General features: G+C 38.6%; 1 protein-coding gene across 1 annotated transcript; it reads left to right on the forward strand.

The window, feature by feature from the left end:
- The first annotated feature begins 13,984 nt into the window (after positions 1-13,984).
- LOC145017917 (uncharacterized) lies at positions 13,985-15,548 on the forward strand. Its single transcript, XM_078975865.1, has 3 exons — positions 13,985-14,600; positions 14,986-15,075; positions 15,364-15,548. Exons 1-3 carry the CDS (start codon positions 14,178-14,180, stop codon positions 15,370-15,372), a joined length of 522 nt encoding a protein of 173 aa, XP_078831991.1. The 5' UTR covers positions 13,985-14,177; the 3' UTR covers positions 15,373-15,548.
- The last annotated feature ends 11,422 nt before the right edge of the window (positions 15,549-26,970 follow it).

Raw genomic sequence — 26,970 nt, forward strand, 5'->3', positions numbered from 1 at the left:
TAAAAGCCCGGTTTCCAGGTATCTTTTATTCGCATATTTTTTGGTGTTTTGTGAGGGGACTCGGCAAGTTGGAGCTCGAACTCGCCGAGTAGGGTCGCGGTTCTGGATGCGGGTTCGCGCCTGGACTCGGCGAGTCCAAGGGATGGACTCGGCGAGTCCGCACTGTTTAATGAAACCCTAATTTCCGAGTCCTAAGCTCTATTTAAAGGACCTTATGGTCCTTCATTGCAACGACCTTGATCCTTGAGAGCACCAAAGCAGCTAAGGGTTCCTGTGAATGAGATAAGAGGCTATTGTTCACCAAATTTGTGTGTATTTGCAAGAAAGGAAGGGGGAAAGTCAAGCTAGAAGAGTTGGGAGCTTGGATCTACTTCCATTTTGCCAAGGGAAGCTTCTTGAGGTATCTTTCAAAGCTTATTTCCTGGTTTTGTTGTTATGGTCAAATCTAGGGTTTCTTCTTGCCTTATTTGCTTTGTAATCGAAGTGTGAGAGGTCCCATGGAGATATGGTACCTAGATCTGGACCTTAGCAGGTCCAGAAAGTCCCAAATGCTATGCTTTATGTCCTTCCTTTTGGGTTGGAGACTAGGGTTGCCATATTAGAGGTCATTTCCCCAAAAAGAGCCTTGTAAGTGTTGCATGGTAGCCAAGACTGTGACTTTACATGATGAAAGAGCTTAGGAGGTCCAGATCTATGAGTGTATGGAGCGGATTTGACCTCAGAAGCAAGATTGAGTTGATACATGGCATGGACTCGCCGAGTCTGAAGAACAGACTCGGCGAGTAGGATGAAGTTTGTCCTTAACCACTCAGTGAGTGGTCCTGCCGAGTTATGGTTGACTCAGTGAGTCATGGAGAGTTAGAGAGGGTTGATAGGTGGACTGAGTCGAGCTGGAACTCGCCAAGTTGTTCTTGTGACTCGGCGAGTTGAGTCTTGGTGGCCCAACGATTCATGACCAGGTGGAACTCGTCGATTCAGGGGAGTACTCGACGTGTCAAAAGAGAATCCTAGAGAGTTGGTGAAAACGCTTAGACTCGCCGAGTCGCTATAGTGCACTCGCCGAGTTGGTCAAATTGATCGTTGACCGTTGACCAGAGTTGACTTAATAGGGATAGTCAACCTTAGTGGTAAAATTATTAATTAGAGATATATGATGTTATAGGGGGATTATAGCTCGGGGGTTCGAGCACGAGTGATTTCCAGGGTTCGCGAGTTATCGAGATATACGAGGTGAGTCTTCTCACTATATTGTACCCGGAAGGATTTGACTGTGTGACCGGAAGGTCGAATATGATATGAGATATATGCATTATGTGTGATAAGTTAATCATTATATGTGCCATGTATGATATGCTTAATATGGGCCGAAGGCGAATATGTTATGTGCCGGAAGGCGTTGTAATGTGGACCGTAAGGTTGACGTGGGTAGGACCGGAAGGTTTACCCAGTCGGGACGGAAGTCCCCTGAGACACATGGACCGGAAGGCCAGGGCCTGGAAAGGCGTATGTGTGTAGGTTGTATTTTGGGGAACTCACTAAGCATTTATGCTTACAGTTGTTGTGTTATGTGTTTCAGGTACTAGCGAGGACTGTGGGAAGGTGCCGGCGTGATCGTACACATACTCGGGGAAAACTATTTTTATGATATTTGTGATGTATTCAGTCGTGACAATATTGTTTACATTGGAATTTAAAATATTACTCGATGTTTTGATTTTTGCAAAGATGAAAAAAATTGGTTTTAAAATTTACGTTGTTACAAGTTGGTATCAGAGCCTTGGTTTGAGGGATTCGGGTACACCTTCGGGCGTAACTGAACTCAAACCGGGGATTTGAGAAAATTATTAATAAATCAATAAAATTTGATAAGCGATTTTTGAAACAACCAAAGAAGCAGAAGTGTGTACGGTCAGCCAGCGCCCAAACGGTAAAATCCCCAAAATACTCTTACAATATGAGTTATGAGATATGATATGATATGATATGATATGATACGCATGTTAGTAGATTAGGTATTCATATTAGGACTAGAGTGGCCTGATTTGTGATGCCTTAGTCTAGGGAAACCTGCTTCTATGAGGTGCTTTGAGAGCGCATGGGTAGCTAGTGCATGGCAAGAATAGAGTACTCAGGATCCGGGGTTTGGGGAGGAGGACTTGGGGTAAATGCTGATGCGGTGTAGTTGGTAGTATTGGGCCCGTACTACTGAAGACACTGGGTCAGTGGGCAACCCAAGTAAGAATCCCTGGGTATCGGAGACTGAGTAGGGCTGCGTTATCGAGTGCGATTATGCTCGATAGAGTCTCTGATATTTTTATGTTGTATTTCAGAGATATCATGGTTGGACCACGCCACAGACCTGGTACGAGTAGTGTGACTGACGAGGAGCTTCGTCAGATGATTCATGAGGAGGTGGCTGCAGCGATCCGGGCTGACATTCCGGAGATTTTTGGGTCTATTAAGACCACACTGATGGAGACATTTGATGAGCGGTACGCCGCGTTGACTGAGGCCGCAGCCGCTGCAGCTACCGCAGCTGTGGCCGCTGCCAGACCATAGGAGGTGACTCGTTGCTGTTCCGGGAGTTCAGCAACACGAAGCCACCTGAGTTTGACGGGACACAGGATCCGATTGCTGCGATGATATGGATTGCTAATATCGAGGGATGCTTCTACACTTGTTCATGTCCAGAGCATCTGAGGGTACGGTTCGCCTTGAACCAACTCCGCCTGGGAGCAAAGGATTGGTGGAAGTTCGTGACGGCGAACTTCACACTGGCAGAGGTTTCAGCTGTGACTCGGGAGAGGTTTACTACTATGTTCAGAGACGAGTACGTTCCCCCGATGGAGAGGGAACGGTTGGTTCAGGAGTTCTTGACCCTCAAGCAGGGTAATGATTCTGTCACGGTGATCACGCGGAAGTTTAATGAGAGGGCGATGTTCTGCCCCGAGCAGGTGTCCACGGAGCAGGCTCGGATGAGTCGGTATTTAGGAGTGCTGAGGAAGGATATACGGGAGTTCGTATTGAACTCGTCATATCAGACTTTTGCTGAGCTTCAGGAGAATGCTAGGAAGCGTGTGATCGAGTTGGAGACCCAGGCCAGGGAGGAGGTCGAGTCTCAACGGGTGGATCGGCGGCCGGCTCAGTCTCAGCCGGCAGCCAAGCGGACCAAGTCCGCCGATTCGAGATCCGGAGGTCAGAAGGGCCACACTTGCAGAAAGTGCGGCAAGAGTCACGAGGGGGCATGTCGATCAGGTGCTTGCTACAAGTGTGGCAAGGAGGGGCACATTGCTAGGGATTGCCCCAAGGGATTCATGGTTTGCTTTCATTGCAACCAGACCGGCCATCAGAAGGCCGAGTGCCCCCAGCTTCGCCAGGGATCTACGCCTGCCACCAAGGTTACCGAGACTCGGCCAGTGAAGGCCGAGGCTCCGATGGCTCGTGGAAGAGCTTTCCAGTTGACTGCAGAGGAGGTCCGTGCGGCGCCTAATGTCGTAGCCGGTATGTATTCTTTCATGTATTTACGTTTATGCTAAGATATTGTGCTTATATTATGATATGCGTAGGTACTTTTCTTGTGAATTTTGTACCTGCTTTGGTATTATTTGACTCGGGTGCGAGTTGGTCTTTTGTATCGTTGGCTTTTACCCAGCACATCGGTATTGATCGGGAGGTGATGAGTCGACCCCTGCGAGTTTCTATAGCAGGTGAGAAAGCGGTATACGCCACTGATGTGATTCGAGGATGTGTGCTCGAGATTTTTGGGGTCGAGTTCCCTATAGACTTGGTTCCTATAGCTATGGGGGATGTCTGCGTCATCGTGGGCATGGACTGGTTGAGTAAGTTTTGCGCAGTCATCGACTGCGAGAGACAGCTAGTGACGATTCGAGACCCTAGTGGGGGAGTGCTTACGGTTTATGGCGAGGGGACCCGGTGTGGGTCGGTGTTTTGTTCGGCTTCCAGGGAAAGGCAAAGTCTGCAGCAGGGCTGCAATGGATTCATAGCCTACGTGATGGATACTCGAGTGGCCGCGGGGAGGCCCAATTCGGTTGATGATGTTCCTGTTGTATACGAATTTTCGGATGTGTTCCCCGAAGAGTTACCAGGTGTGCCCCCGGAATGGCAAGTGGAGTTCCATATCAATTTGATTCTGGGAGCAGCGCCCATCGCCAAGGCACCTTATCGTCTTGCTCCATCGGAAATGCAGGATTTATCCTCGCTGCTTCAGGAGCTGTTGGGAAAGGGGTTTATTCGACCGAGTAGCTCACCTTGGGGAGCGCCGATTTTGTTCGTCAAGAAAAAGGATGGTTCACACCGGATGTGTATCGATTACCGGGAGTTGAACAAGTTGACGGTTAAGAACCGGTATCCGTTACCTAGGATCGACGATCTGTTCGATCAGTTGCAGGGGGCATCTTGGTTCTCCAAGATAGACTTGAGGTCGGGGTATCATCAGATGAGGGTTTGGGAGGAAGATATCCAGAAGACTTCTTTCAGGACTCGTTATGGACATTATGAGTTTGTGGTGATGCCTTTTGGGCTCACCAATGCCCCGGGTGCGTTCATGGATCTTATGAACCAGGTGTGCCGGCCGATGCTGGATCGGTCGGTGATCGTATTCATTGATGATATTTTGGTGTATTCGAGGTCTAGGGAGTAGCATGAGGAACATTTGAGGGAAATTCTTGGGGTATTGAGATTGGAGAGATTGTATGCCAAATTCTCCAAGTGTGATTTCTAGTTACGAGAGGTCCAGTTCCTCGGGCATCTTGTTAACTAGAAAGGGATATTGGTCGACCCGGCCAAGATAGAAGCGGTATTGAGGTGGGAGGTGCCGAGAATGCCCACTGAGATCAGGAGTTTTCTGGGTTTGGCTGGATATTATCGCAGGTTTATCAAGGATTTCTCCAAGATTTCTGTGCCACTTACTAGGATGACCCGGAAGGGTGCTGTGTTTTCATGGGGACCGGAGCAGTAGTCATCATTCGAGACGCTTCGTCAGAAATTGTGCGAGGCTCCGGTGCTTGCACTCCCGGAAGGGATGGAGGATTTTGTGGTGTACTGTGATGCATCTATATCGGGATTAGGGGCGGTGCTTATGTAGAGGGGTCATGTGATAGCGTATGCTTCGAGGCAGTTAAAGCCTCATGAGTCGAGATATCCCACCCACGACCTGGAATTGGGGGCTATGGTGTTTGCCCTCAAGATCTGGCGACATTATCTTTATGGGGTTCGGTGTACCATCTACACGGACCACAAGAGCCTGAAGTACTTGCTGGATCAGCCAAATCTGAATATGCGACAGAGGAGGTGGTTGGATGTGGTGAAGGATTACGATTGTGAGATCCTGTACCACCCGGGTAAGGCTAATGTGGTAGCCGACGCATTGAGCCATAGGGCGGAAAGCGCCCCGATCCGAGATATTTGTATGAGGTTGACGGTAATGACCCCGATTTTGGTTACTATTCGGGAGCTCAGGCTGAGGCTGCGAAACCAGAAAACCAGAAGAGGGAGCGGGTTGTAGGTCAGGTATCAGGATTCGTCACGGATGGTCGAGGGCTTATGACTTTTCAGGGTTGGATTTGGGTACCATTTGTGGGCGGTGCGCGTGCTATTTTGATGGAGGAAGCACATCGATCGAAATTCTCGATTCATCCCGGGGTTACGAAAATGTATTTGGACCTAAAGAAGGAGTATTGGTGGCCCTGTATGAAAAGGGATGTTGCATGGTTTGTTGAAAGATGCTTGACTTGTCGGCAGGTCAAGGTCGAGCACCAGCGACCGCACAGTAAATTGCAGCCGATAGATATTCCCGAATGGAAGTGGGAACAAATTACCATGGATTTTATCACCAAATTGCCGCGGACTGCGAAGGGAGTCAATGCGATTTGGGTGATAGTGGATAGATTGACGAAGAGCGCTCATTTTCTAGCCATAAGCGAGAGCTCTTCTGCGGAGAAGTTGGTGGAATTATACGTGAGGGAGGTGGTATCGCGGCATGGGGTTCCGATGTCGATTGTTTCTGACCGCGATGTGCATTTTACTTCCAGGTTTTGGAAGAAGTTTCATGAGGAGTTGGGTACGATACTGCATTTCAGTACCGCATACCACCCGCAGACGGACGGACAAAGCGAGCGAAAGATTCAAACGCTTGAGGATATGCTCCGAGCATGTGTTCTGGATTTCGGAGGGAGCTGGGACACCTATCTACCTTTAGCGGAGTTTTTGTATAACAACAGCCATCATTCGAGCATTGGTATGCCACCCTTTGAGTTGTTGTATGGGCGGAGGTGTCGCACCCCCATCTGATGGGGTGAGGTGGGGCAGCGGGTGATGGGTAGCACGGAGATCGTACTCCAGACGACCGAGCAGATTCGGCTGGTCAGGCAGAGGTTGTTGACCGCACAGAGCCAACAGAAGAATTATGTAGACAGACGCCGGTCTGAGCTTGAGTTTCAGGTCGGCGACCTTGTACTCCTGAAGGTCTCTCCTTGGAAAGGAGTGATTCGATTCAGGAAGAGGGGCAAGTTGGGGACCCGATATATTGGTCCTTTCTGTGTGATCGTGAGGGTAGGCCAGGTAGCCTATCGTTTGGATTTGCCAGCAGAGTTGGGGCAGATTCACGACACTTTTCATGTGTCGCAGCTGAGGAAGTGTATAGCCGACGAATCGGTAGTGGTTCCATTAGAGGATATTCAGGTAGATCCGAGCCTGAATTATGCCGAGAGACCAATGGCCATCAGAGATCGGAAGATCAAGATTTTAAGGAACAAGGAGGTACCCTTGGTGTTGGTTCAGTGGCAGCATCGGAAGGGATCAGAGATGACCTAGGAGCCGGAGCGTGAGATGCGTGAGCAGCATCCGGAGCTATTTGTAGAGCGAGACTTCAACGACGAAGTCTAGTTCTAGTAGGGGAGAATTGTAATAGCCCGGATTTCTAGGTATCTTTTATTCGCATATTTTTTGGTGTTTTGTTAGGGGACTCGGCGAGTTGGAGCTCGAACTCGCCGAGTAGGGTCGCGGTTCTGGATGCGGGTTCGCGCCTGGACTCGGCGAGTCCGCGCTATTTGATGAAACCCTAATTTCCGAGTCCTAAGCTCTATTTAAAGGACCTTATGGCCCTTCATTGCGGCCACCTTGATCCTTGAGAGCACCAAAGCAGCTAAGGGTTCCTGTGAGTGAGATAAGAGGCTATTGTTCACCAAATTTGTGTGTATTTGCAAGAAAGGAAGGGGGAAAGTCACGCTAGAAGAGTTGGGAGCTTGGATCTACTTCCATTTCGCCAAGGGAAGCTTCTTGAGGTATCTTTCAGAGCTTATTTCCGTGTTTTTGTTGAAATGGTGAAATCTAGGGTTTCTTCTTGCCTTATTTGCTTTGTAATCGAAGTGTGAGAGGTCCCATGGAGATATGGTACCTAGATCTGGACCTTAGCAGGTCCAGAAAGTCCCAAATGCTATGCTTTATGTCCTTCCTTTTGGGTTGGAGACTAGGGTTGCCATATTAGAGGTCATTTCCCCAAAAGAGCCTTGTAAGTGTTGCATGGTAGCCAAGACTGTGACTTTACGTGATGAAAGAGCTTAGGAGGGCCAGATTTATGAGTGTATGGAGCGGATTTGACCTCAGAAGCAAGATTGAGTTGATGCATGGCATGGACTCGCCAAGTCTAAAGAACAGACTCGGCGAGTAGGATGAAGTTTTTCCTTAACCACTCAGTGAGTGGTCCTGCCGAGTTATGGTTGACTCAGTGAGTCATGGAGAGTTAGAGAGGGTTGACAGGTGGACTGAGTCGAGCTGGAACTCGCCGAGTTGTTCTTGTGACTCGGCGAGTTGAGTCGTGGTGGCCCCGCGATTCATGACCAGGTGGAACTCGTCAAGTCAGGGGAGTACTCGATGTGTCAAAAGAGAATCCTAGAGAGTTGGTGAATACGCTTAGACTCGCCGACTCGCTATAGTGCACTTGCCGAGTCTGGTCAAATTGACCGTTGACCGTTGACCGTTGACCAGAGTTGACCAGTGTTGACTTGATAGGGATAGTTAACCTTAGTGGTAAAAGTATTAATTAGAGATATATGATGTTATAGGGGGATTATAGCTCGGGGGTTCGAGCACGAGTGATTTCCAGGGTTCGCGAGTTATCGAGATATACGAGGTGAGTCTTCTCACTATATTGTACCCGGAAGGGTTTGACTGTGTGACCGGAAGGTCGAATATGATATGAGATATATGCATTATGTGTGATAAGTTAATCGTTATATGTGCCATGTATGATATGCTTGATATGGGCCGGAAGAAATTATGTTATGGGCCGGAAGGCGAATATGTTATGGGCTGGAAGGCGTTGTATTGTGGATAGTAAGGTTGACGTGGGTAGGACCGGAAGGTTTACCTAGTCGGGACGGAAGTCCCCTGAGACACATGGACCGGAAGGTCTGGGCCTGGAAAGGCGTATGTGCGTAGGTTGTATTTTGGGGAACTCACTACGCATTTATGCTTACAGTTGTTGTGTTATGTGTTTTAGGTAATAGCGAGGACCGTGGGAAGGCGCCGCCATGATCGTACACATACTCCGGGAAAACTATTTTTATGATATTTGTGATGTATTCAGTCGTGACAATATTGTTTACATTGGAATTTAAAATATTACTCGATGTTTTGATGTTTGCAAAGATGAAAAATTTTGGTTTTAAAATTTACGTTGTTACATGTTTGATCGTGTAACCTAACGATTACCCTATCAGTAACACGCTCAATAATATTGGGTAACTCCTCGGGTATGGCTCGCGAAACCTCCACAACGATCCAATCATGTAGTGGACTCCTGTTGAGACAAGATGCGTAACCCACCTCCGATCCCTGATGACAAGAGCTAATATCAGGTCCCTCCCTACCGTGGGATCCTAGAGATCCATAAACATTGGGCCCTAGAGGAGTCCTAACTTTCCCACAGTAATCTTGATCCGGAAGGCCTCGAGGCGGCTATCCAAAAGCTCCAAAATACCTTTCTTGATTGAACCAAAGATCAAAGGAGTTTGGTCTAGTATACAGTGCGTAATCTCAGCTGAAATAAACTCTCTCATCTGCTCTCCGAGCTGACTGACTCCTGAAACCCGATCTGGATCCCTCCCCGGCACATGAACTGCCTACTGGTCTACCCGTAGTGTCACCATACTGCAATATTCCATAATATGTATCAAAATACTTATCACTACCGAGGGATCACACACACACACTACAAATTCTCTGGTTTTATCTCAGTCCTCTTTGATTCGAGTATAGATCCTTTGCTTTCTGTAGTATGGGCCCCTACTACCTTCAACATTTATCCGTATTTTCCTCAAATATTTCCTTGACTCCACCAAGTCCCTTGCACTACTACTATTGCTCCCAGCACTAATCTCATCCTAGGCTTACCCTAGAGAAATCTATAACCCGACCCAGTCCTCAGTTGCTAAAGGACTCTTCATGATTCCAATTAACGATTATGTGAATACCATCACATGTAACGAGGTTTAGATAATCCTTCGAGTAAAATATTCATCCCTACAATGGTTAGACTCAAATGAGAGCTATGTAGTAGGGCCAAATCTAGCACTCTAAGATCATTCAACCCTGATCACATGTGACTTGACGTATTCACCTAATGGATAACTCCCATCACTTAGAGCCCCACAAAGCACAAAGAAAGTAGCATTCGGAAAAAAAAGGAAAAATCTAACCAAAACATAATCAAGAAATTTTATCCACATATCAGGAATTGCACTAACATGCAACTCATAAAGCTCATACACACATAACAGGCACATAAGGCATCCTCCAAGATCCTTGGTCCTAATCTAGCATGCAGTTCTCATGAGTATATCATATTTAAACAAACATGTATTTGTAATTTGGGAGAGCTTACTTGAGCTCGGCTGATTGCATGTACCACACCCTTTTCTTCTTGTTCAAGGTTCTTTTCTCTTTTCAAAACTCCTTTCAAAATTCTTTTATAAAAAATGATTTTTCTTTTGAAAATTTTCATACCAAGTCCTCAGTTTGAGTACAGACACGCCAAAGAGTGTTCCCGAATCCCTTAAACCAGGGCTCTGATACCAACTTGTAATATCCTAAAAATCAAGACAAAAAATTTCATTTTCAAATCATTCATCAAGCCATAATTATCAATCATAAACATAAGTCGTTATATCCAATCAAAGTATCTTCTCAAAACACTTATTTATTACATTAGAGTAAAACATCCCAGGTTAAACATCATGGTGTGTGTGATGCAGTTATCCAGAGCTCTTCCCTCCACTACCGGAAGTACCTGAAACCAAAATTGAAAACCGTAAGCAAGAAGCTTAGTGAGTTCCCCAATCTACCACATATTAATATATATCCATATACTGGGCCCCCTCCCGCTTCATCGGGACTTGCCCGACATCAGAATCACTCCGGCATTGGGTCCCACCTGGCATCAAACCCCGCCTGGCATCGAGCCCCGCTCATTATACATATCTGTCTCTCTTAGTCCCTACTCGTCTCTAGTCCTCGCCCGCTATAAACGTAGAAACATATAACATACTAGCATATACATAAACATAATCTAATGTACTTATATTATAAGGCCTTGCCTAACTTGGGCCCTGCCCCTGGTCTACTACTGATGAGCTATGGAAGCCTGTCCACACTCCTGCTGTTAGTGAGATATCCCCCCCCCCCCCCCCCACACTCACTACTCTTGGGCCTTGCGCGTACTCTACTAGTATTGAGATATGGAACCCCATCCATTCCCTGCTAGTGATGAGATACTGGACATCACCCACACTCATCTCCCTACCAGACACATACAAGTACCACAAAGACAACAAGTATATCTAACATGTATTTACAAGTCTTCCTCAGGCTTGCCCCGACATCGGACCCTAGTCTAGAACATACTACCATATATACATACTTCGGGCTTGCATCAAACCCTAGTCTGGAACATACTACCAAGAACAGTGAAGGGAGGATTAGGATTTCGTGGTGGCTGTCTAAATATGAGAAGGATGATGGTGCTTGAGGGTATAATGTTCTTTATATTGTGGCATACCGTTAAATTAGGGTTTGGGGACTCTGAGCGTACGCTGGGCGTATGCCTCTCCACACTCGCGACTATATATCCTTATACGCTAGGCGTACCCAGCTAAACACACACATGCATTCCTTGCATGCATGGGCTACTTTGTCACAAAACTCCATTCGGGGCTAAAGTTGACAATAACTTCAAAATAACATAACTCCTTCATTCTAAGTTTGTTTTCGACGAACTTGATATCCATGAAAAGGTAGTGGGAAGCCCTACGCTCCTAGCCATACCCCAAGTCTAAAACCTTCTAAATGAAACCTGAGACCCGATAAAAGACCGAATCGCTTATACCCTAGGCCTCTGAAACCACAACCGAAGTACTTTTCAATACAGGGTGTTATAGTACTAGTTCAAACATTTTATTATTCAATGTAGATAATTATGTGTTATTTCAGGCAAACATCAACGAATAATTCATGCAATGAAAAATCCAAATGAATGGAAAGGGTTGAATCTTGATTAGATCAGAGTTCAACAGTTGCATTGGATGACATACTCTTTGTTGATTATTAGATAAGTATTGGACCTTATATAGTTGATGACTTGTTCAAGTGGGAGACTGGAGCTGGAAAGAGGCTGCAAGGTCATTAACTAATTGATATTATTTCTAATAATAGCAAGGTTCTTTTATGTTGCCTGTTTAGTCTTCGAGTTTTTAGTTGAAATTTTCTATATCTATATAAGTATGTATCTATCTAGAATATATGCATGTTGGATTCGGCTCAATCATTTTAGTAAAAGATTGGGCCAAGTTTAACTGAAATTCAATTAAGAGAAGGAAAGTTATTGATCCAAAGTATCCATTGCCTGAAACTCAAATTTAATCTCCTTCCATACTTCACAAGCAGCAGCTAGTTTAGGACTCCATTTGGTAGCCTCACGGATAATTTCATTACCCTCAGTAGCAAGATCGCGTCCCTCATTACGATCTTGTACACATGCTTCTAGAGCTACTCGATTAGCTACGGCACCGGGTGCATTTCCCCAAGGGTGCCCTAAAGTTCTGCCACCGAACTGTAGTACAGAATCATCTTCAAAGATCTCGGTCAGAGCAGGCATATGCTCATGACCCAATTAGATAGTAAGGCATTAAGAGAAAATATGGTTGTTAATTTAAGATGAATTAATAAATTAATTGGAATTTTTTTGGAATTAATTAAATAGTTTTAATTAATTAAATAGGTTGTATTTTAATTAATTCATTAGTAATTAACTGGAATATTCCTATTCCATCCAGAATAATGATAGGGAATGATTTCTTACAAGGATAGGAAGTATCCAAAGCAATTTGAATTTAGTTGGAGACTATAAATAGGATACTAGAGATCAAGCCCTAACAATCCTAGCATCTCCTAAATTTCATCCAACCATTCCTTTCTCTCTTATATTAAAAAATAATAACCCTTTAGGGCTTTTGTGATTTTTGAAAAATACCTCCTCTCTCCTAAATTTCTTTCTTGCTAGTTGGCGTCTTGGGTGTGAAGCAATAGATAGATTTTTGGTTTGGGTCCTTATCATCCAATCAAAGTGCTTGTTACTATTTCTCAATGAAGGAATCAAGAAGATAAAGCTCAAGATGTTAGTTATTTTACAAGTTTTAAAGTAGGTTACTATAATAGTAAAACCCAGATCCATAGGATGCATGTACACATACGGTTTGTTTTGTTTTTTGTTGTGCAAACTAATGTGTATATAATGCAATAAATCCCATCATAAAGAATATAATAGATTGACATAATATATATATATATATATATATATATATATATATATATATATATATATATATATATATATATATATATATATATATATATATATATATATATATATGTATGTATGTATACTAGATGAACCTTGCAACTTCACGATTATGAAGTAGACCTTGTAACTTGACAATGTTTATTTGGGTCTTGCACCTTGGCAATGTTAAATTGGGCCTTGTAACTTGCAAGGTTGAATTGGACATTACAACTTGAAATTAGATAACTTATCGATTTGGAACACTAAGTCGATCTGATCCAGCCCAACGGGTGTGGTACGTCATCAACATCAAAGAAAGTTTATAAACAACAAAAATTTACCATTAACTTCAAAGATAGTGCATAAGATACCCTAACATACTACTTATAAACAACAAAAAGAAATACATTATCCTTTAAGGTTGTTTCTTTGAGATCAATATATCGATAATAATCACCAATGAATAAACACGCATCAGAGGATCAACTCAACCAAGAGATCTACAATTCGGTCTTTATTAAAATTTGAAAAGAACAATAAATTCTTCAGGAAATTATAAGAGGGGGAAGTTGAAAGACCGAATGGAAACATTAATGGTACAAGTATAGAAGCGTCGACTTGAATTTAATGATGTCTAGGGAAATTTTATCTCCGATTTTGAACGACAGTTGCAAAATACTGTTAACAGAGAGATAGATGTATATACGGAGAAGGGGGGGGGGGGGGGGACTACTTATGTTGGAAATAAATACAAAAAAACTATAACCGTTTAAGGAGAGATAGGGTAAAAAGATATAAATACCCCATGTGGAGTGCATGTGAAGGTAACTAACCATGCCTTACAAATGGCATCCGACACAAGGACCTTGTATGCAAACCAAAATAAAGGACATTGATGGTCTGGGTGGAAAAATAGTTTATGGGGTGAAATCCATGACTTTTGACATAGCACGAGGACTGAATATGTAATTAAGCCAATAAAATATTTATAGATCAAGCCACCAGGATTCATTTCAACTGGACCCGGCCGTTAAGACATGTTACTGTGATCTTTCCCCTTTATTACTTTGATATTACTTAAAAAGTTGCCAAACATATTTTAAGAAATAGTTTTGTGGATTGTAAGCCAACACAAGCGCTATAGTCGCATGCTCATCCCGACTGCATACTGCACATGACGACAAAACTAGTCTGGGATTTCCCCATCATATAAACCAACAGATTCCACACTTCTTTTCTACAATAATTTCCTCTTTCTTCTTTCTTCAACAAAATCACACAAATTCCTTATTCCCATTCATTTCTTGAATCACAAATCGCAAAAATGGATCAACTTTTTGATTCAGAAGAATCCAGCAGTGGTTGTGAATCTGGTTGGACCCATTACTTACAACACTCCATCCCCCATGATGTTTTCTCATGGAAACAAGCATCTCATGGTGCACAAGAACATGATGAAGAACATGAAGATGACAATGATGATGAAGAAGACGATGATATGTCGATGGTTTCGGATGCTTCTTCAGGTCCACCACATTTTCAACCACATCAAGAACACGAAGAAGAAGAAGAATACTTCAACAATGACGACAACAATGCTTTCTGTGATCCTCCATTGACGTTGGTTGCTAGGAAAAGACCAAAGCTTTTTAAGCAAACAAGTTTCCATAGCCATAGACATCTGCAAGATTTGCCTGCAGCTTCTCTTGATGATACTGCTAGTTCTCCCTTTTTCTGCTTTTCCAATGTAAGCATCTTTTTGATTCCTCGTGTATTGCCATTTCATTCGATTCCACGTTTTTCAATATTTCTCCACACAACTATAAACAAGATTCACGATTCGTATCTTTCATTCGTTTTCAACACTGAATCCTTAATCTTTACAAAATAATCATCAAGTTTAATCGCTCTTAGCAAACTTCATGGTGCTTTTTGTTAGCGAGTATAATAGTTAGAAAAATTTCATATACGCGACCTAGTCATATTGGTTTTCTCCGATGTGCTAATTAAAAGACTCGTTGAATCATCGATTGTTCTGAATATTAAATTTGATTAGAAGTCTTACGTATTTTTTTTTTTTAACTAAATAGTCATCTAAATAACGTTTTATTTATTTATTTTTTGTTTTACAGAAAGATCTACAAGTGTGCAACAAACAATCTACAAAGGAGGATGATAACAGTTTTTGTTATTCACTCGGCCATTCCACAACCTATTTTCAGGTACTTACTTTTATGATTGTTGTACATTGTTATATATATAAAAGTATTGTTTATTTTATGTTTTGCCCTTTTACTAAATACTGATATTGATCATACATACGTGATACGTCACAATTTTTTATTATATTATGACTAAAGAAAATTTCTTTGACTCATAATGAAACATATTTGCATTATTTATTTTCCAATGTTTTGTATCAAATCTTTGAAGTTTTTCTATTTAAATTGTGGGGTTATACTCTGACGTGTGTTTGAAGCCTAACAATATATGTACTTCCCAATGAACAGATGGTCTGAAGTGAAGTTCGTCACAAGCAAACCCTAGAAGGAATGAAAAGGCTAGTCACACCAAATGGAATTTAGATTATAAGATTAGGGATACTTTTTTGTATTTTTTTTTTCTTTTCTTAGTGATGAGTAGTGCTTACAATGGGTGACCAAGATCTTTGAGATAAACCAATGAAATTTTTGAATATCGGTTTTTCATGTTTGGTTATAGATATGCAAAGGTTAGTAAATCTATATTCATGAAAATAATCTCGTACACATCAACTTTATCTTGTTACACAATGGATAGGATGCAATATTGCATGCTTTAAAACATAATGTGGTTGCTTGCCGTATAAATTTTGCATGACAGAGTCAGACAAACACAAAAAGAACTAACGGTGAAAGGATTAATGGACCGGTCACTTCACTGACTAGTCCGGCCCACAACATTGGTTTGTCCAGTGGGTGTTGATGTGTCGTTAACTCATCAAGATGTTTCCCTTTTGCCACATTGAGTAAATCTTTGGGCTTTTGGGAGAGGGTATTTTGAGTGTGGGTTGGGTTAAATTAATTTGTCTTTTGATTAGTTTGGGGAATTTTTATTACTTTGGTTTCATTTGACTTTTTTACTAATCTTTTTCTTAAACAATTAAAAGTTCTATTACGGTTTTAGTTTTTTTTTAAGTGACTTACCAAATTTTTATTAAATCAAGACTACGAAGAACATTAGCATAAAAGTTTTTGCCAAAGAAATTATATTGACAAATGGTTTCTAAGACAATCTGCCCAAATTGCATCGATTATTTTGCCTCTAACAAAAATCCTAGAATAGGAAGTGATTATAATAGATTCAAAAAAGAAAATCTTTTTTAATATGGGTCTCTTTGAAAATCAAGTTATTGTGTTAAAGCCAAACAATCTATGTAATAAGTACAGACAAACCGAACTACTTTTCGATATAATAAGAACCGGCTATGAAATCAATCCCTGCAGGCCACTAAGAGCATTCACAATGGGGAATTTAATGCAAGAGTTGAATGAGGTGTCATGTCTACTTGTCATTTAATGGATACAATTCCACGATTGTGAAATACTACATTGACATTCAATGAATTTGAAGTTTAATGGAAAAAAAGAAAATCTTTAAATCTTTAAATAAATATTTTTTAATATGTTCCATTGAACTTGTAGAATTTAATGCATTGTAGGATAAAAATGAATAAAGTTGTATGGAATAGTGAATGATAATGTTGCATTGGATTGAACTCTATAGAGTTCAATACATTGTGGATGCCCTACTCGGAATGTCCCCCACAAATCAACTTTAAACCACAATTCTTAGCAAGTTGACAAATAACAAACTAAGAGTAGCTAAGGGTATATGGACAATATATCAAATCCAATCATCCATCCTAAGAATTAACTTTAATTCGAGTGTACTTATTCCATCTTGTTTTACCATTATCAATGATCACCTACCTTTTATCAAGAAAATAACAACGGATGAAGAAAAAAAAAGACATGTGTCGCATAACTTCCAATGACAAACATACTCTTGGTCATTTAAGAACACATTATCAAGAACAAACAATAAATCATGCATTTCTTCTCTTTTTCTTGAGTGAGTCTGTCTCCTCTAGGGCCAAACACAACCATCATCTGCCCAACATGATCCCATATTTCAACCCTCTTGAGTTTCCATTTTTCAATACATAGTCATCAAAAACAGCTAGAAAAAGAATTTCATCACCATTTGTAATTCTAAAAATCTATTTGAAAGTATTCCCAATGTTTTTTGACCTTGTAGATCTACATGTGAAAATTATGATCTTCCAACCATGTATCATTTCAACAATTTTCAACCAAAAACTAAAACCATATCTAGAAATATAAATATTTTGAAATTGCTCACTATCCCCAATGAAAAACTATTATTGGTTTTACCTAAGGACCATTTTTTTTCACTGAAGAATCTTCATCTCCATTTGGATTAAAGTGATCAATTGACAGCAAAAATGGCTCTTAATCCCCAATCCAATAGCTTCTTTAGGAGCTACCATCTTCTTCCAAGAAACTCAACTTATTCTTTTTATCACGTATCTTCCTCCTTAAACAATAATTCCCCATACATTCTTTCTATGTATATACCCAAGCTTTCCGAAAGCTATATAATAATTGTTGTTCTTCCCGCAAGTAATAACTTCATTTCCTTCCAACTCGAAAATATCGCAAACTTTTTTTTAATCGAACTCCAGATGATTATTTAGTCATATTATTACCAACTAGCAATTGTGATCCTCGATAATATATACTGCCAACATTTCTGTACCTCAATATAAGATATATCTACTACATACAAATTGCTTTTTTATAATTTAAATTTTAATCTAGATACCAATAAAAAACACTTAAAAATCCCAAGAATTCTCGTTACATTATATGTTGACTACTCCTTCCAAAATGACATCATTTGTGAAAAACCAATGGGAAATTCGAAATTTCCCATCTCTACCTAAACACTTTATATACTTCATTATTTTCTTTTATACGACGCCTACATTTAGTCGAGAAACATATGAATTTTGATATCCTTAGGTCAATAAATCATACGATTAGTTAAAGTTGATTTAAAGAAAATTGTTTATCTTTTTTCCTAAATTTTTGGCAATCACCTTGCATGGAATCCTAATGACACTAACTAGTCTAAAATTCACAAGCATTTTACTTCATAAAGTTCAATGAATTATCACATTATCTTTTTATATATCATCCATCATCTTTCTACATTTCATAAAGTTTAATGAATTATTAGATCATCTTTCTACATATCATACAATTCTATCAATTTTTTCCAGAATGCATTAAATCATACAAAATAGTTAGGCATTAAAAAGCTAATTTATAGTATTTATTTAAGAATTGTAAAAGTATGTTTTTTTCCATTGAAAAGTTTAATGGTAATTGAACTTCAAATCTATTAAATGTTAAGATGACATCTAATCATGGTAGAATGTCAACCATTAAACCAGGGCCGGCCCTAATGGTGTGCAAGGTGTGCATCCGCACAGGGCCTCAGGAAAAAATAGGGCCCGAATTTAAAAAAATTATATAGTTATAAGTATGTATATATATCGTTTTGTTCAGAAGAAAATAAAAAATGTAAGTTAGCTTAGCCGGCAAAACCACATTCCTAAAGCGTGCTTGTTGTTGTTTGATGTGGGTTCGATCCCCACCGTTTTCATATTTTCAATGAAATCAATCTTTTTTTATTTAAATAAATAGAAACAAGTTATGTATCAACCCCTCAAATTTAGTAGTTAATTCTATTTAATAAATCAATTTCCTTAACTTACAAGTTTTGCCTTCCAAATTTTTATAATTTCACATTTTGAGTAATTTAAAAAATTTGTTTTTCATTTTTTAAATAAATAAAAGTTACATATCAACCCTTCAAATTTAGTAGTTAATTCATAAATGAACTTCCATAACTTACAAGTTTGGCCTTCCAAACTTTTATAATTTCACATTTAGTAATTTAACAATTTTGTTTTTACTTGTACAATTTCATTGTGACCTTTAGATTTAGATTTATATATATATATATATATATATATATATATATATATATATATATATATATATATATATATATATATATATATATATATAAACTTACTTTTAGGGGCTTTTTTTTCCGTGTTTGCACCGGGCCTAAGATAACTCAGGACCGGCCCTGCATTAAACGACAACTAAACTTGCCATCTTATTGAACTCACAATTGTTTATGCTCTAAACCGGTAACATAAAGCCGGTCCTTTACGTTTGTAATCAACGCAATAAAGGAATACTTACATCTATTAGCGATCCATGGAGACTTTTCAAAGGTTTCCAATAAGTTAGTTATATCATATCGTGTACTTCTCCAAAACACTACATTAAAGTCCTTAGGACTTGAAAATCTATCATCCCCACAGCCACATACGATTTTTTTTATTTCATTTATAGTAATTGCTTCATTCAACAACAAAGAATCCTAAACCAATAAAGTTTTGTTATTATATTTGCAAAACTCGTGTGCATTGGTCTTATCGACTTGGTCTCTAACAATTTTGATGAAAAATAAGATGACACATTTTTTTACAATACTCGAATCCATATTTCGTTCCTCACTACAAAATACCCATACCATCGTACACACGTAGTTACTTTTCAACGCTTAATAAAAGTGTTTAGATTTATCTTCCATGTCCTAAGTCTACTTCGTTTTCTTCTTTTGAAGGATACTTAGAAAGAATTCCGTTATATTTTCACCAATGTGTTAATATTTGTTAATCAAACTTCAAAGGAAAGAGACTTTACATACATACACCTTCAAATTACTATTGAATATTTGTTCTTAGGAAAACCTTAAAACAAATTCGTCCTATATGAGTGTTTGTTTCTCATGATAAAACAATGGTAAACAATTATTCAAGATGCCCGAACCCTCACAAGGCCGGAAAACACCTTGGTTGCAGCTCATGTTGTATATATACATCAAAAAGTAACTCGTGTCCTTAAACCCTACAAACGTAACAGATGGATTTTAATAGCTTCATTAATCAAGAAATCAAAACTGAAATATGTGATTAATAGCCTTTAAAATGGGTTGTAACCGTCTTTATTTGAAAATAAAATAATAGCAAAATGGTCCTTGAATTTTTCTGGTCGACAGTTGGTGCATTCGTACCAATAGGACACACGCTCACACACATGTTCAATGAAACAATGCCAAATTGGCTCGTATTTGCACCCCCTACCATGCAAGAGAGAGCTTTTGTGGCATTAAACTTACAAGGCTATGAAGTCTTTGAAGTTATAAAGCTATTTCCTTCTCTTTCTCCCATATATTTGGGATTGAACAAGACCCACTTTAACTCCTTTGTTTTTTTTACTTCCCACCACCATACTTTGAAAAGTAAATTCTTATTCTTTTTTAATCCGTTTTGGATATCATAATTAACATATCATGGAGGAGAACACAAGCACATAATCAGTAGTCCATTTTGATTATGTTTAGAGTCCGAATTTTATTCTAAAAATTATGAAAACCCCATTTTTGTAAAACTAATTTTCCAACAATCCCCCACATAAATTAAAATTGCTTCAACATTTTCAAGTTGCGTAGGTAAAATCCAACAATTGAAACCTGCATATGACATGTAGGTTTACCCTTTGAATTTTCCCCAAAGATACACTTTTTTACTAGCACACTAGTAGACTCGATATCTTTGAACTGCTCTTCCATTTGTGTAAATAGTCAATACATATCTCACACGATTCCCACTGACCCAGTTAGGCTCTCATTGATTATGGTCATAGACACTTGCCTAGTTCTATAAGAGCTCTTAGGAATTTGCATATCCAATTCCCTTTGAAGCGACCCCACTTTTCTCTCTCACATATGTGATTTTACTATAATCATTAAAAGCTAAGATTTGATTATTCCAAACTTATCATCGACTACTATAAGCTTAACCTACATCATTGTTTTTTTTTGTAGGAATGGGTTGAGGTTGACCCTTATAGTGATTGAAATATGTTATTTGCAAGTAGGTTTTCCCATTGAACCCAGATCTTAGGATCTCCTGTCAACTAGGTTAGGTTTTCCCTCCTAATAACATATTAGTTCATGGGTTTTAATCCCATTCCTATTGATGACTTTGCAACTAACTCTATATATAACCCTTTTGTTTAACGAATCAATAATGTTAACCTAGTTAGGTTCTTATTGATGTGTATGTTATGGTCATGGACAATTATTTCATTCTATAAGAGCTCTTTAGAATTTGCCCATCCAATTCCCTTTGAAGTGACCCCATTTCTCTCTCTCTCATATAGGTGATTCTATCATAATCATTAAGACTATGATTTAAAGATTTCAAACCTATGATCGACTACTATAAGCTTAACATGCATTAATGTTTCTTTTTAGGAATGGGTTAGGTTAACCCCCACAGTGATTCAAATATGTTATATGTACGTAGGTTGTCCTAATATGTAACATCCATAAAATTCATGAAAAATTTTAAACTTTTAAAAAAACCCATAGATTAACATTGTTTACAAAATAGATTAAAAAACATGTTTAATATTAAAGTTTTCCAAAAATCATAAAACCAAACACGAGGAGGTGCACGATCACACCTTCACCTTCCTGCGATCCTCTGAGATACCTAAAACATCATCCAAATCTGTCACCTAAAGCTTAGTGAGTTCCCTCAAAATACCAACACACAACAAATAGCCCATAAACAATAACATCATGCAATTGGTCCATAGCTAATAGACTGGATTACCCCTGAGCCCGCAATATAAGGCTGGCTTGCTCCCGGCCAGATCAGTCCTTGGATTGAATACCACTAAGCCTTTAGTACGATTCTGGCATACTTTTCTCAGCGTTCAGCTCTTATCTGGAATGTTCATGAGCCCTTAGTATGAGTCTGGCATGCCCTCCCCACCCCTCAGCTCATATATGGATTACTCCATGGTTTGTTGGCTACCGCACAGAGCAGTACAACGTCAATCCAACTGACACAATATGTTTACATATAATATATAATTGTTGGATTAAGTGTATAAGCTCATAACTATAATTGGTATGTACTTGACCCAATAGTAGCATGGTCCTTTTTGGTTGCCTTCACCATAGCAACTTGACTAGATGAATTATGGAAAAAGAAGTTAATTGTGATTTATTAATATATTATAAGAATAATATATAAATTCAGAAATCATATTATTTAATTAATATTAGTCAAGAATTAATTTGGAATTAATTTAGTGATCAAAAGAGATTAATTAAATTAAGGGGACTGATATTGGAACGATTAGATAATTGCAAGATGGGTTACGGACTCCTAAAAGAAGGAGGTGGACGAATTCTATGGAAGCCCATAGAAGAATTCGACCATAAGGGCCTTCTAGAAGGATCCACTTGACTACTTAAGGCTTAAGCAATTAGATTAGGGTTTTGACTGAAACCCTAACAGCTTAGCTATATAAAGACCCTATGGGACTCCTAAATTTTGGCACTAAACCGTAAGAAGGATAGCCAACCGAGTTTTTGATCCCTAGCCTCTCTCTCATATTCTTCCAACTTGCTCTTAGTGTTTGTGATCTATTAGAGGTATCGCATTTGAGGTACTAAGCTCTTGAAATGGAAAGATCAAACATGATAAAATTGAAAGATAATATTCGAACTTTATATTAGATATAAAATTCGAAATATAGCATGCTAGAAAAGGGTTCATGCTCTGGATAATTGTTATTGCATGTATAACTTGAGAAAAACCTAGATCCAAAGCATTAGGGTTGCATGTACACCATATGAATAATGTAGTGCTCATAACTCATTAGTGGTATCAGAGCTTAGTGTGTTTTTCTATTATATTTGATGGTTTAATGAATTGTTCAAAGCAAAAGCCTTTTCGATTTTTCATCTGCCTCATGAGCACGACATGGTGGCGAGTCAAAGTGCATATTTTCAGGATTTTGGCTTAACTTACATTTGGATAGTTACCATAAATTGTTTTTCTAATTAAAATTCATTTTTATCTTTTATGGTAATACATATCTTAATCTAATTGGAAGATAATGGTTAAAATTTAAGATAATTACTAGATTATGTTATAAATTAATTATTTTTAAATTTTAATTTGTAATTATCTTGCCAAGGTAAAAAGGAATTTGGATTAGGTCAAAATTTAAATAATAATAAATTATATGATTAATTTAATTGTTTTTCAAATTTGATCTAAAAGATTTTAGAAAGTTTCAAAATTTTCCCTCAAATTTTGGAATTTAAATTTTGATTAAAAAGTTTTGATTTTGAAATATTTAAATTCTAAACTCTAGAGTTTTAAAAGGTGTAAAATTCAACCATTATACTATTATAATATTATATATATATATATATATATATATATATATATATATATATATATATATATATATATATATATATATATATAAGACCAGTCAGTCTTATCGATAGTAGGTCTCATTAATAAAGTTGGTCTATAAGGGAGTATAAGAAAACTGCCTATAAAATAGCAGTGGAATGAGTGTCCACTCTCACCTACCGCTTCCTTGATTGGTGGAAGGTCGTTAGTCGAACGGGTAGGATAGGACAAAACTAATTCCACATTAATAAGTATAATGATCTTATAAAGTAACTAAATGTTTGCATAAATTCTCAATCATAGTTACTTTAGGAAAAATGAGAAAATGATGTTATTCCATGAAATTGCACTTTGCACCTTGCCATGCCGTTAGTGGATCGTGTGTGGCTAACCAACACACAAATTTGGGACTAACAAGGGTGGCGAAGGGTAGCTCGATGTTTATCATAGATCAATGGAGTGTGTATGGTTAACCGGCATATTGATTAGGTGATAAATGACATCGAGAGTACCAATCATATTTGCATGGTTATTCATACTTTGTTTGTGATCATCGGTATCTCAGCCACAAAATTGAAGGTCATAATCAGGATTGAAACATGTCATTGAAAAGTTCATTGAATCTCAAAAGAATCTAGGAATTTCAATTCATTTAAAACTTAATAATCCTTTCCGTTTTTCATGGCGGAAATTGGTAAATCGTCATTTACCTACCTTCAAAGATTTTTTGCAATTGGATTACGACATTCCTCTTCCGAATTGTGAAATATTATGTTGGGTCCTAGCCTTAAAATTTCATTTGGGTTTTATATTAAGGATTCTTATCTAATCTAAACTTTGTCTCTTTTTTTCAGATGTCTACTTCAAACAACACTTCTGGCTCCTTTTCCCTCATGAAATTATGTGGGAGAATGATCTTCGATGGATCCAATTTTAACGACTGGATTCATAAAATTCGCATGGTCACTCGCTACGAGGAAAAGGAGTATGTCCTCGACAAAGAGCTAAAGGAGATCAATGAAGAAACTGCTACTCCTGAAGAAATCACCGAGTATAGAGTGCATGAGAAGGACAAGACAAAGATGTCATGTATCATGCTTGCCACTATGACTACTGAACTCCAAAAGTCCGATGATGACTATTATCCTTTCGAAATGCACCAAGACTTCATGGAAAGGTACCATCAAAGTACTCGACAGGAAAGGTACAAAATCATTGCCTCCATGATAACAACAAAGATGAAGGATGGAGAGTCCATCACGGCCCACTTGCAAAAGATGCAAAGGTTTGTGGACCGCTTGCTGAAGTTAAGTGTCAACTTCAACAAAGAGTTGGTTATTGACATTATCCTATACACTTTTCCTCCTTGTTATAATCAGTTTAGACTGAGTTATTATATGAACAAGGAGGAATTCACTCTAAGAAAGTTCAAGGCCTACTAAGAACTGCTGAGAGTAGTTTATGTCACACCCCCAAACTAGAACAACGGAAACGTTCGGGGGCGGAGGACGTCATGTACAGTATCATAATAATGCACAATAGTAAACAAGCAACAATATCATCCATTGCATTCATAATATAATTTAATACAAGTGTGTTCTATATATAGCTTGAAAGACACCAAAATATGAATCAAAATAAAAGACGAGTCTTGAACATGCTTCGTCTTCTCAAAACCTAGTCCTGTGTACCTGTCTACTGGTGACCTGAGAATACAAGTTATTTTGAAAGAGTATATTAGCATTTAAACTGGTGAGTTCATAAGTATTTTAGTGTCAATGTTTGCATAAGTTTGATGAAAGTGTTTGTAAGTGTTTGATGTAAATGTTTGTAGGTGTTTGATGTAATTGTTTGTATCTCCTAGAAAATCCTATATTTTCTACTTATAATGAAATGTAGTCTTCTTCCAAGAACTCGACTGTTCTGTATGTTTTTTCTTTTGTAAAAGTGAGTACTTTTCCCAAATAGGACTATCATTACTAGAAAATCGTTTACATTATCGTTTATGTGAGAAGATCACAATATGAATGTAATGGGAAAATGACGATGTATGGTAGTCTTGTATATAGTAACTACAAATGTACTAACTACCTTAAACCAATTGTCGAATTAAGGTAAAATGTGATGAGATTATAACCATACTTGATTGACTGGTAAAACACAACAATCAAATACGTCGAAATGGTATGACAATCGTCACCCATAGACCTGCAGGTCCCATTGTAGCTATCAACAACATGTAGGATGGTTAATCTCATATAGATCAATACACAAATTCATGCTCTCCCTCCAGGAGACTCTAGTTACAAAACGTGACACAACAGTATATTGCCATGCCATGAAGTAGTGGTTCACATTAATGCTATAGTGTTCTTGTATTAGTGTAGTATGTTCTCTCTATTCTAGTGTATAGTATGTTCCTCCCTGTTTCTAGTTATAGTATGTTCTTTCTGTTTCTCATTATAGTATTTTTTTAACTAACTCATGTATGAACTGACTCTTGTATGTTTCATTGTTCTAGAAATAGTGAGTAGTAATCCTCTAAACTATACCTATTATAGTTTACTAGTACTGTTGTTTGAATGTCTGATCATATTTGTACACCTTTACTACCTAAAGGTATTGAAGCGATTGGAAGAACTTTTATATCTACATGCATGTACATAGTATATAACTAAGATTCAAACGACACTCGGACAAACAACCGATACCCTAAGTCCACAACCAAACAAGGAACATGAAGTAAAGTGAGTTATCAGTCCTAAGCCCTTTCAATCTTATTTTATAACTATATCTATATAGACATGATTTTGACAATATACAAGTCTAAAAGAGTTTTGTAAAATAATAAAGAGTTTATATAAAAAAGAGTTTTAACCATTAAAATGGTTATTGATGACTTGATGTCAGTTTATAAAATGATTTGAAATAGTTTTTTTGATAACACAGTTTTGAAGTATAAGAAATCCACTTGTTTTATAGTTATAAATCACATGTGATTGATACTATAACTATAATGTTTTCTACTTGTATTCCCCCCCCCCCCCGGCCGCCATAAAAGCGTTTAAAATCATTTAAAAGATAATTTTAGGGTTATGAACTCACATGCAATGAGTGATTCGAATGAAAGATCGATACAGGATGCTAAGTATGCCAAGAGAAGTCCCGAGCACAAATAGATGTTACAAAGATTACAATGAAACATATATGTATATAATTAGTGTATATAACAACTAATCAAGTTAGGGAACAAACTTAGGGACTAGGAAACAATTGGAATGAAGTGTTACAATCACATATGAGTGTACAAAAGGTGTTCACAGCCACATAATTGTGTGTTTATGGCCAAAGGGTGTTCACGGCCAAGGTGTTTATGGCCAACACATGAAATAGATAGGGTTTACGACCATGACTTGAAGGGTTCACGGCCATGACATGAACTAAGAAGGGTTTACGACCATATGAAGAGTTTGCAGCTCTAAACTCTTGATGTTCATGCTAAACTGGTTGATTCTTGGATACTACTCTAGAGCTTCTAATAGATAACTAGTATATGGAAAGGATACTTACGATTTGGAAACTTGAAAGGGTGATTACGGCCCAAAGAACTTAGTGTGTGTTCTTGGTGTTCTTAAAGATCTAACCACAGAAAGAGATGAATTCACGGATGCAATCATAGGGT

The sequence above is a fragment of the Lactuca saligna genome, chromosome 9 (genome assembly GCF_052625555.1).
Source record: "Lactuca saligna cultivar CGN05327 chromosome 9, ASM5262555v1, whole genome shotgun sequence".
Classification (NCBI taxonomy): Eukaryota; Viridiplantae; Streptophyta; class Magnoliopsida; order Asterales; family Asteraceae; genus Lactuca; species Lactuca saligna.